This window comes from Kogia breviceps, chromosome 11 (genome assembly GCF_026419965.1).
Source record: "Kogia breviceps isolate mKogBre1 chromosome 11, mKogBre1 haplotype 1, whole genome shotgun sequence".
NCBI classification, from domain to species: Eukaryota; Metazoa; Chordata; class Mammalia; order Artiodactyla; family Physeteridae; genus Kogia; species Kogia breviceps.
In genome coordinates this window covers 48878888-48891649 of record NC_081320.1, presented here as the reverse complement: position 1 = coordinate 48891649, position 12762 = coordinate 48878888, and the positions used below count along the sequence as shown (strand labels likewise).

The following is a 12762-nucleotide window of genomic DNA, read 5'->3' as shown; positions in this document are numbered from 1 at the left end:
GAGACAAACAAACAAACAAAAACCCTGCATATAAACATAGCTGTGGCTTGTATGTATAATGTGAGCTAGGAGAAAAATACAAGGTTTGCGGGGCTGGCACAGAAGGTGTGGGATGGGTTTTGTTTGCCCTGCCATCCTTAATCATGGGACAGCTGAACATGTCTGCCCGTCTGAAAGCTTGATAAGTCAAAGCTGAGAGAGACCAGAGCTCTTTAAAGGCCAGTTCAAAGCAAGCCTCTGGGTCTGAGCCCCCTCTAAGGGGCTCCTCTTAACAGTTCAGAATCCAGGTGTCCTTAGAAGGGTGTCTTATAACAGAGTCCCCTCAACGATAATGCATACTGCCCCAGGGAGATAACTGTGTGCGTCGGGCAGAAGTGTGTGAAGTCAACTGCAGGACCAAAGTTGGAGGGACGTTTCACCTCTGATGAGTGGTTTCCCAGAAGGCTCAGCCCGAAAATGCTGTCTTGCCTTCCAGCCTTTGCTTTGGAGAGTGGAGGCTGAAGGCAGATTAGAAACAGATGCTGAAAAGCAGTCAGGCTCAAATAAGTTCTGGAACATAGTGGAGCATAAATAAATGAATGAAAATAAAATTACACATCGAAAAGTGTACTTCGGCATTGTGGAATGAATTCCAAGTTTCCCCAAATAATATGAACTCTAAGCTGTTTGAGATATGAAACCATCAGCTTGAAAGTGTGCAGAACTTCTCCAAACCAGTGACCAGGGGACATAGGAAATTCTCCCCATTTCCTTGACTTCCTAAATAACCAGAAGTCTGGAGTGCATACTGCCTTGGTCTTAAGTTACTTTTGTACAGTTCTCAGAGGCCCTTGTCAGGCCAGCCAAGTGAGGAATGCCCAGAAGACCTGGAATGAAGAAGGCTAGAGTAGCAAGAGGCCCAGCAGTCCTCTCGGTTCCTCCAGGTGGTCTTCAGCTGTGAACTGACGGGAGTTTTTCTTTCTCTTGCTCACAGTATGCCACCGACTATAGAGAGGTGACCCACAACACAAGCGCTGGAAACATAACCCGTGAAAAGGTAAAACTTTTTGTGAGATCACTTGTGGCAAATACTTATAACACAAATAATGCTTCATAACTGAAGGAGCATACACGATGCCTGTTTTTCTCAGCCGGACTGAAGACTTTGGGGTTTGAATGGGCTGTTTGCAACACATGGGTTAGGTTTGCTCCTTCAGCCATTGACCATCTTTAGTGGGTCCATTTCATTGAATTGGAACTACTGCTCCCTTTCTTAGAAAAAATAATTTTATAACACCCCTTCGGCTATTCTGAAATATAATTAATAGGTGATTTAACCTACCCCTGCACATAGAATTTGTCTTGGGGGTTTAACTCACTATAACCATCATTCATTCACAAGTATTTTTGAGTACCTGTTGTTTACCAGACACTGAGCTAAGTCCCAGCCTTCACGCTATATAGCTGGAAGGGACAAGGGACCTCAAGAATTATTCAATCCAGCCATGGAGCTGCCATGGGGAGAAGGAGGGACTTTGCCCTTCCCCACCCCCTAGTACATCTCCTTAGGGCTTGAGTGGCTCTGAGTTCTACCAGCCTTTCTTTGATTGAAGGAAAAGCTCTACTTTTGTAAAAAAGTCGAAAGCTATTAGTTTAGTCCATTTCACTTCATCTTGCAGATGAAGCACCTGAAGCTCAGAAAAGTTATTTAGTATCAGAGCTGGGACTAGGATTCCGACTAGAACGGTGGTAAAAATGCTCTTTCAGTTTTGACCGCGCTGACATGTTTCCTGTTCAGAATTTCAAAATGTGTTGTAATGGAATAAAATGTTCCTCTAACATATGCTTAGAGTAGTGAGATTCAGCACTGCTGGAAAAAAAAAGAATACATTATACCTGTACATTTTAAGTCAGTGATTTAGGAAATAATATCCTGAAAATATCCATGTTGATTCTGAACATCTTTTTTGAAATTCCTCAGTGAGGAGACTATGGTAAGAGCCTAGCAACAAAGAATTTGTTGACATTTAGGAAGCAAAGTTACAATCACTGACTCTTGATCTGAAGGACCTTTTCACCAATCCAGCTCTTCTTTTACAAGCAACCCTTTGAAGTGATTGTCCAACCTCTAGTTGCATATATCCAGTGATGATGAGCTCGCTACTTTCTGCTTCAACCTATGCCCATTTTGAACAGCTTTCAGAGTTAACAACTAGGTGAAGATTTTTTTTGTTGACTTCCATATCCTCAGACTCCATCTCCCCTTGAGTTTCCTGCCCCTTGATTTGTGAAATCACTGAGGGTTAAAGAAAATATGAGCCTTTCCTCCCGGGCACAGTGTTTCAGTCTGGCAGAGACAACAAGCAAATGCATCCTTTAATTCTCACTCATCTGTTGTAAACTTAGACCCTTTGTCCCCTCTGATCCTACAGATCCCCATTGGCACTGAAATTGAAGGTATGAACATTTTAGGATTGGTCCTTTTTGCCCTGGTGCTAGGAGTGGCCCTGAAGAAACTCGGCTCTGAAGGAGAAGAGCTCATTCGTTTTTTCAATGCCCTCAATGAGGCGACGATGGTGCTGGTGTCATGGATTATGTGGTGAGTGTCACCCTGCCACCTGCTCTCTCTCTCTCATTTCTCCTGCCATCCAGAAAAGAACCTGACTTAGCTGTTCTAGTTCACCCCTATGGGACCACCTGGACCAGTGCTCTGTATGTGGTTGATGTACCACAGGCCAGTCTTGGTACAAGGGGTGAAGGACCTCAGAGAAACAGCCATGTGTCATGGTTACCAATCACTTCCTCATCACCCACAATGACCCCTGGGTTTTATCATTGGGGATTTATCTATGAGTCCCACCACCATCCCATATCACATGGGATGCCCATATCATCTTGTGGGGCAATGAATTCCATAAATTTGCTATCTGCTGTATAAAATAAGGCTCATTTCACTTTAAAGGATAGACTTCAAGCTTCAGAAGGGCCCCTTCCTATAGTATTTTACAACATGGAGGGTAAATCCATCTTCACTCCATACATACAAGTTTACAAACTTGGAATGGTCTTTCATTTATATGAATGTTTCGTTATGTAATATCAATGAAAAGGTAATTATTTAATAAAAACCATCAGATTGATTTCTGGCTAACAAGGAAAAAGTTGACAAGATCTCTCAAAATAACTTCTCAGAAATCATACCGATTTCAGTGCCAATGCCTCATAAGCTTTATCCTGCTGTTTTACTCAAACCAAACTTTGTGGGTTTTAGCTTCTACCCATTCGTTGCTGAGAAACTAGTTTATCCTTTCGTGCACAAAGCATCTTCCTTATTGTCAACCCTTGAATATCCCAGAATGTCTCTCTCTTAGATGGCATTGGGATGGCAGCTGCACTGATTTTAGGAGAGAAGCCTGGAATTTGGTAAGAAAGTTTGAGATTCGGTGGGAAGCCAGGTTCGGAGCCTCCCCTGTGGTGTTTATCTTGCTTAACCAAATTTTCTTGCTCACTCCAAAATTCCAGAGTCTGACTCTATATTGTAAACACGACACTTCACATGACTGCTGTTGTTCAGGGGAGAAAAATATTTTCAGAAAGGAAAAAATGTTTTCATCACGTCGCATTCTTTTCCTGGCTTATGTTTCTAGTCTAAAATCCTCCCAAAGGTTGGATTAAAGGAAACTGTGCAAGAAAGTGATGTTCGTATGTTAAGACATTTGTTTTCAATCTGGAAACCAATTTACAGTCATTCCTTCAATGTGATGTATTAGTTACAGAAGCAGATATTTGGAAAGGCAGACCCAGTTGAGTGTCTTAACCACAGCGAGAGATCTGTTGCTCAAAAAGTGCCTGTGCGTGCATAGGAAGTGGGAGTGGTTATCAGAGGAGGGGGCTGGCTTGAGGATGGTCCCTAAAGATTTTGGCCTAATCTCTAATGTTTTAATTTTTTGAAAGGAGAATGTTTTCATGTATTACTATGGGATTTTAAAATAATAATACTGCGTAGAATATCTCTGGGATGAAAACTCAAGAAACCAGTGACATTGGCTGTCTCCTTGGAAGGAAGATGGGTGCTTGGGTACAGAGGTGGGAGGCAGACTTCACCCTTTGGTACCCTTTAAAATTTGAACCGTGTGACATTATTATGTATATAATTAAAATTTACAAATAAAGTCGATAGTTATAAAATTCTTCCTCAATTTATATTAAATTCAAAACAGCAGGCTTTTGTTCTTTGTAGCACCCATAGTTCATTTCTTCCCTTCCTGCTTCCCATCCTGCCATTAAAAAAATCTTCACGCTCCAGGAGTGTGTTCCCAGAGGGTCATTGTTAATGACTTTTTCCCACAGAATCATGTTTTCCAAACCACAAAGAATTTAAAACTTCACAAAAGGCCCAGCTTTGGCTCAATTCTGTATCACAGCAATTCTGCAAAAGAGGTGTCTTTTGTGTTTCTAAGTTCTCAGAACAATCCTGAGCAAAGCTGAAAGTCAAGCTCACAGCCCCAGAGGCTTTGCTCTTGAAGAGTTCCTTGCCTTTCCACTTGGGAGCCCATATGGTTGGTTGCATCCAGCTGTTAAGAACATACAATATCCAAGGGGAAAGAAGTCTGTGTCCTAGTCTTGACTCCATCACCCACAATGAGCAATCATGTTAATTTTACTCAGTTTCGTGGCCTGTAAAATGGGCACAGTGTGCCCCCATCCTTTTCTGTTCCTTAGGGTCATCCTAGGGAGAGGTGAAGACCACCTAGTTGAGAGTCCCTGCATTCTGTGACAGGAAAGGCCTACATCTCTCAGCCCTAGCATCACCACCCTTACTGACCAGTGCCCTTTGCTCATGTCCTAGGTACGTACCTGTGGGCATCATGTTCCTGGTTGGAAGCAAGATTGTGGAAATGAAGGACATCATCGTGCTGGTGACCAGCCTGGGGAAATATATCTTCACATCTATATTGGGCCATTTTATTCACGGAGGAATTGTTCTGCCACTTATTTATTTTGTCTCCACAAGAAAAAACCCATTCAGGTTCCTCCTGGGCCTCCTCACACCATTTGCAACAGCATTTGCCACCTGCTCCAGGTGAGTGGGTTTCAGGTGCCCTTGGCTGCTCTGAGCTGTATTAATATGGAACCAGATGAGCCTGTGGTGGATGCACAACCATCATCTTGACATATTTTAATTTCTTGAAGACTCTAAATTGGTGTCATCTGATTTTTTTGTACTACCAGCTCCACAGCTCTTATGGAAGTGGATTTTTAGGATTGCCAGAATGAGGAATTGCCTCGTTCCCTTCTCCTTCTTGCTGCTTAGAGGTCAACTGGACCATTACTTAGTCCAACTGTGGGTCTTCACCCTAATTAGACCTCTGCCTAAGTGAAAGAAGGCAGCTACTTAAAATGCATTGCACGGGAATAAAGATGCAGACCTACTAGAGAATGGACTTGAGGACACGGGGAGGGGGAAGGGTAAGCTGGGACAAAGTGAGAGAGTGGCATGGACTTATATATACTACCAAACGTAAAATAGATAGCTAGTGGGAAGCAGCTGCATAGCGCAGGGAGATCAGCTCGGTGCTTTGTGACCACCTAGAGGGGTGGGATAGGGAGGGTGGGAGGGAGGGAGATGCAAAAGGGAAGAGATATGGGGACATATGTATATGTATAACTGATTCACTTTGTTATAAAGCAGAAACTAACACACCATTGTAAAGCAATTATACTACAATAAAGATGTTAAAAAAAAAAACTCATTGCAGGGAAGTTTCTAGAATGATACCTGCTGAACTCTTTCCCCCTTTGGATGGGTGAATTATTTCCTAAATAAGACCAAGGCATCCTGGTGAGGGATGCATGCTCAGCTCTCTAGGAGTCCACAGTATTGTGGGATTATCTAATTTAGCACAAAAGATGGACCTTGTCATTAGAAATCCTTCACAAAAAAATTGGGCTTTCCAAATACATTAAAGGAAACTTTCAAAGGATGGCAACACATTGTTTCACTCACACATTTAGTTTTTGCCTCCCTACTGCATGTTTCCTCTCATCCTGACTGGCTATGTATATGGCAAGGTAGTGCGGGGAAAGAATGAAGGAGGTAAGTTTCTCCAGCTTAGGCAGAAACAAGCCTACTCTCAGCTGTGCCAGCCACACCCTTCAGAATCTGTAGAGCCCACTGGAGAGAGCGGGTCTTATTCTTTGTAATCTAGGAACACAGTTACTCTTTCCAAACTCTCAGAGCCATCTTGGCTTCTTGGTGTAAAAGAAAAAAAAAAAATCATAGATTGCATTTTACTTTTTGGGAGGAAAAACATTCAAGAGAGGAGACGCACATTTTGTACCATGAGACAATGTATGGTCCTTGAGAAATTTGGAACAGGGGTATCCAGGTAAAAAAAAAACAAAAACAGGTAAATCTAAGGAGTCCAATTTTGAATACTTTGGGAGTTAACAAAACCCCACATGTGACAGAAACTCTGCAACAATTCTGATATTTATCTTATTTCAAGGGGAGAGTGCCATAAACTAGGATGGTGCCAATTGCTCTGTTCCCAGGTCTGAGCTGAGTAATATGTTAGCCTGTCCAGGAAGGACTATTCTCATGGTTGGTTGTTTGCGTTTCCAGCTCTGCAACCCTTCCCTCTATGATAAAGTGCATTGAAGAAAACAATGGTGTAGACAAGAGGATCGGCAGGTTCATCCTCCCCATCGGGGCCACTGTGAACATGGACGGCGCAGCCATCTTCCAGTGTGTGGCCGCAGTGTTCATTGCCCAGCTCAACAACGTGGAGCTGAAAGCAGGCCAGATTTTCACCATTCTGTAAGTTCTATAGTCTTTCCTTCATCATTAGGCCTGATTCAAAACTTGAGGTCTTTTTCTTGTGATTTCCTTTGAAAAACTTCATGAATACCAATCTCACCATGATTCAGGTGTCTCAGTTGTAAACTGAGAAACAGCGTGAATTCATTACTTGAAGAGAGTGGAACCTCTCTCAAGGACACAGCTGACAGACTCTAGGGTTGTGTGGTTTTCAGTTTCCAAGCCATGGCTGCCATGTTCTGCATGTCTCTGTGCCCCCTCATACTCTGGGCTAATGGCTGATCCTGCTGTCCCATCCCCTAGAGTGACAGCCACAGCGTCCAGTGTTGGAGCAGCAGGTGTGCCAGCTGGAGGGGTCCTCACCATCGCCATTATCCTGGAGGCCATTGGGCTGCCCACTCATGACCTCTCTCTGATCCTGGCTGTGGACTGGATTGTGTAAGTAGCAAGCCCTAAGGGCACCGAATAAAAGAAAGTCTGTATTGAGCTCCCTAGAAGCTTGGCACTCCGCTGGCCTGGGGCATGCTGCGAAACTTAAAACATGTCATTACTGAGAACTTGCTCAGAACATTCAGGAAAGCCAGGGGCCCAAGGGTCTATGGAGATTGTTGGCTGCATAGGGGTCATATCCATTGGAGCAGCGAGTTTTCGGGAATGATCATCCTTGACCTGGAATGTCCAAGGGGTGATTTCTGCAAGGGGAGAAAGGATGAGCCCAGCTAATGCGAATGCCACGGCTTAGGCTCAGGAGCAGAGTTAGGAAGGAGCCGTGATCCAGATGACCATTACCAGGGCTCCCATAAAGACACAGAACCGTTTCTGAGTGTTGCTTCCTTGAGTCCCATGATACCTTTCTCAGATACAAATAATACCTGTTTTATAGGGAAGGTCCGCTGAGGTACTGATGTTGGACAATAGAGCATGTGAATAAGAAAATGAACACTGGAGCCCAGGTACCTGGGTTCAAATCCCAGCTTTGCCATTTACTAGTTGTATGATATGAACCATCTGTGCTTTGGTCGGCCCATCCATCAAATGGGGATAAGAACAGAACCTACACCAGAGTTATGGTGGAGACTAAATGCGTTAACACATGCACAGCACATAGAAGAGTTCTAGGCACATGGAAGAGCGTTCAGTCAACACTGGGGAAGAAAGACACTCCTGGCCAGGCTAGTCAGCTGGGCATGGGATACCCTAAACACTGGACCCTGGCCCTGGGCTCGTGGCTTGGTGGTTTCCAATCTTGTGTTTAAGCCCTGGAGACTTGAAGGGGCTTCTCAGAATCCCTACAGCTCCTCTGGGGTGAAATGTGACATGTGCCTTGGAGACCCGCCTCGTCCAGAGAGCACTTGGGAGGGAACTCAGTCCCTGCGATGGTACGTTGCGGTGAGCTGGACGGGACCAGAGCTGCGTGTCAGAGGCCCTGCCTCCTTCCTCACCCCGCTGTTTTCTCTACGTGGGGAGTGCAGGCATGAAGGGGCACTTGGCCAGGACGAGGGACACAGGGCGCCAAGGGGGCTGCCCAGGCGAGACCTGCAGTCACAGGAGCCCTGTACCACCGTGACCTCTGATTCCACAGCCCTCAGCTTCTCCAGTGCTGCGGCAAGGTCACATTTTCCCCCTTTCTTCAGAATGGGCACAATACTTCCTCTGAGCCCCAGGGATGGGGGATGGTTATGGGGGTCTGGGAAGACAAGCTTCTGGAAAGGACAGCGCTGTTCTCTGTGAGATGGTGTTTGTCACCAGCCAGGGAAAGCATGTGAAGGTTACAATTCAGTAGAGATGCAGTGTCAAAGGGAGACCAAGAAGGCAGGTTCCCACAGCGCAACCATGAGTGGGAGAGAAGCTGGACCCAGGACATAATCTGTGCGATCATTCCAGCTGTCTGTAACTTTTATACAATGGTGTCTCACACATGAAATGCATACATTGAAAGATTTCTGGAAGGAAACAGATCCAGAGGTCAATACTGGTTCACTCAGGGTTGCAGAGTATGGGGGGACGAGGTGACTTTTGTTTTCTCCTTTGTACTTTTCTTTTTCCCAAGTTTTCTTGAGGATCTGTTAGTTTCATAAGAAGTATTCGGAGAAAATCACTTTAGCATCAAGGGAGGCCCTGTGCCCTTACTAGCTTGCTCTCCCTCAGTGTCACAGCTTCCTGGTGGCTCAGCCCAAGGTGACATCCGCCCCTTGGTGGCTCCAGGCTGCATTGGCCGTAATGCCTGCCTGTTCTCTTCCCCCCAGGGACCGCACCACCACCGTGGTGAACGTGGAGGGCGATGCCCTGGGTGCCGGCATCCTCCACCACCTGAATCAGAAGGCGACGAAGAGAGGCGAGCAGGAACTGAGCGAGGTCAAAGTGGAGGCCGTCCCCAACTGCAAGTCGGAGGAGGAGACGTCACCCCTGGTGACACACCCAAACCCCACTGGCCGTGCGGCCAGCACCCCCGAGTCCAAGGAGTCAGTTCTGTGATGGGGCTGGGCTTCCAGCTTGCCTGCCGGGGATGCCCGCCCCATTGGTCCGGTCAGCAGACCTGGGCACCGCCTTCACTGACTTTTAGCCTCCCGTGCAATGCTTTGGCCCAGTCACTGGTTTGAGGATTATTTCTTAGCACAGGCATTGGGCTTCCCAGCGGGAACTGGTTCCCAAGGACCAGGACACTCTGCCATTTGGCTTACCATGTCTAGGTGCAACTGTGGACACCCCAGCTCTGTTTGGAAACACACCCTCGAGCTGCCGGGCGCAGGGAGTAACAGGCTCACAGGACCTGGTGGTTAAAGCTTGGAAAATGCACATGTTACTTCATTGCACCCAGGAAAGCTCAGCATTGGGTGCTTTCCAGGCAGACCTGGATGGGTGGCAGTCCTCTGTCACATTGCCTCGTGAGCCATAGTAATTGGAAAAATTCCCAAATTCATAGCCGTGGCTGGAATTCGCTGAGCTGGGCCTCAGGTGTTGAGAGTCTACAAATTGGCGTGACTGGCTTCTGGGTCACTAGGCTGGAGGCGCTGCAGGTCATCGAGTTAGAAATACTCCATGGTGTTAGCACTGCTAGGGTCTCTGGTCAGTGGCACTAAGTGAACAATTACATTCTGAAGTCAAAGAAAGGAGGGGGGGTACAGGCTGCAGGGGGAAGGGAAGCAGCCTGATCAGGCCAGGACACACACACAGACACAGACACACACAGACACACACACACACACACGTCCCCATTCTGGCCCCAGCCCTGGGGAGGTTTTCTGCTTTCATGACCTGGGCCTATGTCAACACTGTGGCTCTATACCCATCCACTCTGATTTGGCAACAGGCCAGAGAGGGGCCCCCTCCTCTGGGGAGGTGGGATGTGGTCATCACATTCAGGACCCTGGCTGGTCTAGCAATAGATTTTAATCCAACTAGACCCTCCCTAAAATGCTGCATTGCAGCAAAAACAAATATTTAAAAAACCCCACAAACCCACCCCTTCATTGGAGTGAGGTACCACTGTTCCCAGGTGCCCTAGCTTTGGCTGATTTCCATAGACTTGGTTTCCTTTCCCTCCAGGACATCAAAGTTTAAAATTATAAGCTAAATGGTCCACCTGATACTTACTGACTTGAGCTGAACCTAGGGGAGGGGCCTTTACGGAGAGAACAAGCATTGCCCGGGACAGGGAAGGAAAACCTAAAAGGCGCTAGACTGCTATTTCTCTGTGGCTGTTGGTGTGTATCTGTGGGGTAGCCTGCAGCAAGTCCTGGAGCCTCACTTTACCCCATTAGTAAAATGGGGCTGATGTCACCTGCCTCTTACCTACCTCAGAGGGATTTGGTGAGGCAAACTGAGTGAATCCGTGAAAAACGACCATTTCGCATTTTGCTTCTTGGATATCAAGTGCTAACACCCCCGTACCCTCCTTACCGTTACCTAAGTGATACCTAAGTTCTCCAGGAGGCTCCTTCTTCTGGGGAGGACAGCTTTTATGAGCAGGGCTTTGTTCTGTGTGCAGAAGCAACTGTTATCACGTTACTTGTTCTCTTAGTAGTTTCTTGTTAGCATCAAATGCAGCCTCTTCCTGATGTCCTTCATCTTTTTGTGAATTAACTACCCCACCTCCCAGCACACTACTGGGTACCTGACCTCCCTGTGACTCCCAGACCCAGGCACCATTTCTGCCACCGTACACTGGCCATTAAAACTCCCAAACTTTGGGCTTCCCTGGTGGCGCAGTGGTTGAGAGTCCGCCTGCCAATGCAGGGCACACGGGTTTGTGCCCTGGTCTGGGAAGATCCCACACACCGCGGAGCGGCTGGGCCCGTGAGCCACGGCTGCTGAGCATGCGCGTCCGGAGCCTGTGCTCCGCAACGGGAGAGGCCCGAGTTAAAAAAAAAAAAAACTCCCAAACTTTCAGCCTCGCTCATTCCCTTGTCATAACTGGAATGGGGGGAGGGGGGATAGAGAGAGTGAAGCTCCCCTATATTAAGATTGGGGGGCATGGGCCTGAGCAGAATGGGTGGGGAAGAGCCAAGGAGCACAGAGCAGACCTGGCCCTTTTCCCTTCAGCCCTCTTTAAACCAGCTAAGTCACTCCCATCTGCTGTGAAGCGGGAGTGACCAGGAGCTGGGCTGAGAGGAGCCTGGAAGCCTTGACCCTCTGGCTTGTTGCTGACGCCTTCTGTTTTCAAAGGGGAAACAATCACATTGATGGATCCCAAACTGCAAATGAACATTCACCCTCTTTCAGGTGTCACTAGATCTCATCTTTCCTTCTTCCACATATATACATGGCTATTATGTACACATACACATATGCAGCATGGATGTGGGAGGTATACATGTGGGTAACATCTATATGTATGTGTGTGTGTATATTTTAGCTCCAGTCTGGGCGAGTTTGAATTTGGACAGAAGTGGACTAAGTGCAAGTTGCATGTCTTTGGCATCCTGATTTTCCTGTTTCTAAAGGTGAATTTTACAAAACATGGACAGTAGAGCTGGACAATCAGACCCAGGGACTGCGCATCCTCTATCCTGGACCTGGGATTGCGGTGAGGGGAGCACCGTGCCTGGGGAAGGGTGCTTCCTTGTAAAATCCATATGGCGATTGCTACCCTTCCCTTGGCTTTCTCCCTGTTTTTCTGTCTGCAACAGGAATCAGACCAGGAGTGACCCGGCTGGGGAAAATGCCACTTTCTCACTGAAGATGTCTCCCCTGTTCTTCTAACATGTTGTCGTAAATACTGTTCATCTCTGACTGTTTTGTATGTGTGACACTTGCCTTAAAACATAGCAGCCCTCAGAAATGAATACAGCCTTTCTACTAGGATCTGCATGTTCCTTTATTCCTTCCTTGTGTTTTGAAGTGGTATTTACTGTTGGAGCTCTTCTAGGGGAGAGGCTGGGGGTGACTGAATTGATTTTTTTTTTTTCTAGTAGGGTTTAGCCAGCACGACCCCCTGAGGCATGGCAGGCCACTCAGGGCTCAGAGCTGCTGCAAGATAGTCACTGATGTGACTTGCGCTGGTGAGCATCCAGGCTCCTGGGTACCTCCCACTCAGCACTAGCAGGGATCTTGAAACAGTGAGTGGTTTTGCCGCATACCTCCATAAAGTGAAGTCTCCTTAGGACAAGTAGGTCAACAGGCCTTAATTGACCATCTACTGTAAGCCTAGAGCCAAGCTGGAAGAATACCCCTGTCTGTGGAATTACTGAGAAAGTCCCTGCCTAAAACAGTTGCCCATGCCTACCGTCCTTGCCACCATACCCAGACCATTTTTTTATATCATCTCATTTTCAGTGACACCGCATTCCAGCACAATTAGGGAATTTAGAAATCGCTTATAATATGATTATCCTACAAGCTCCCACTAGCAGCCTTAGTTTCCAGATCCTGGGGCCTCTGAAGGAAGAGATCTCCGTTCTTACCTGGACGTTTCCAGCCCTTCATATAATACGGAAACCGGTTTTATTTTCTGGGCAAGGCCC

At 46.7% G+C, this 12762-nt stretch overlaps 1 protein-coding gene across 3 annotated transcripts in view; it reads left to right on the top strand.

Annotated features, from left to right (window-relative positions):
* Positions 1-12103, top strand: part of SLC1A4 (solute carrier family 1 member 4) — a 28348-nt gene extending 16245 nt beyond the window's left edge. For all 3 annotated transcript variants that reach the window (XM_067007511.1, XM_059079696.2, XM_067007512.1), the window contains 6 exons: positions 974-1036; positions 2412-2578; positions 4829-5062; positions 6605-6799; positions 7103-7237; positions 9046-12103. In XM_067007511.1, coding sequence (XP_066863612.1) covers positions 974-1036; positions 2412-2578; positions 4829-5062; positions 6605-6799; positions 7103-7237; positions 9046-9274 — 1023 coding nt within the window. In that variant the 3' untranslated portion in view covers positions 9275-12103. The remainder of the gene's footprint in view (positions 1-973; positions 1037-2411; positions 2579-4828; positions 5063-6604; positions 6800-7102; positions 7238-9045) is intronic.
* Positions 12104-12762: the final 659 nt, after the last annotated feature.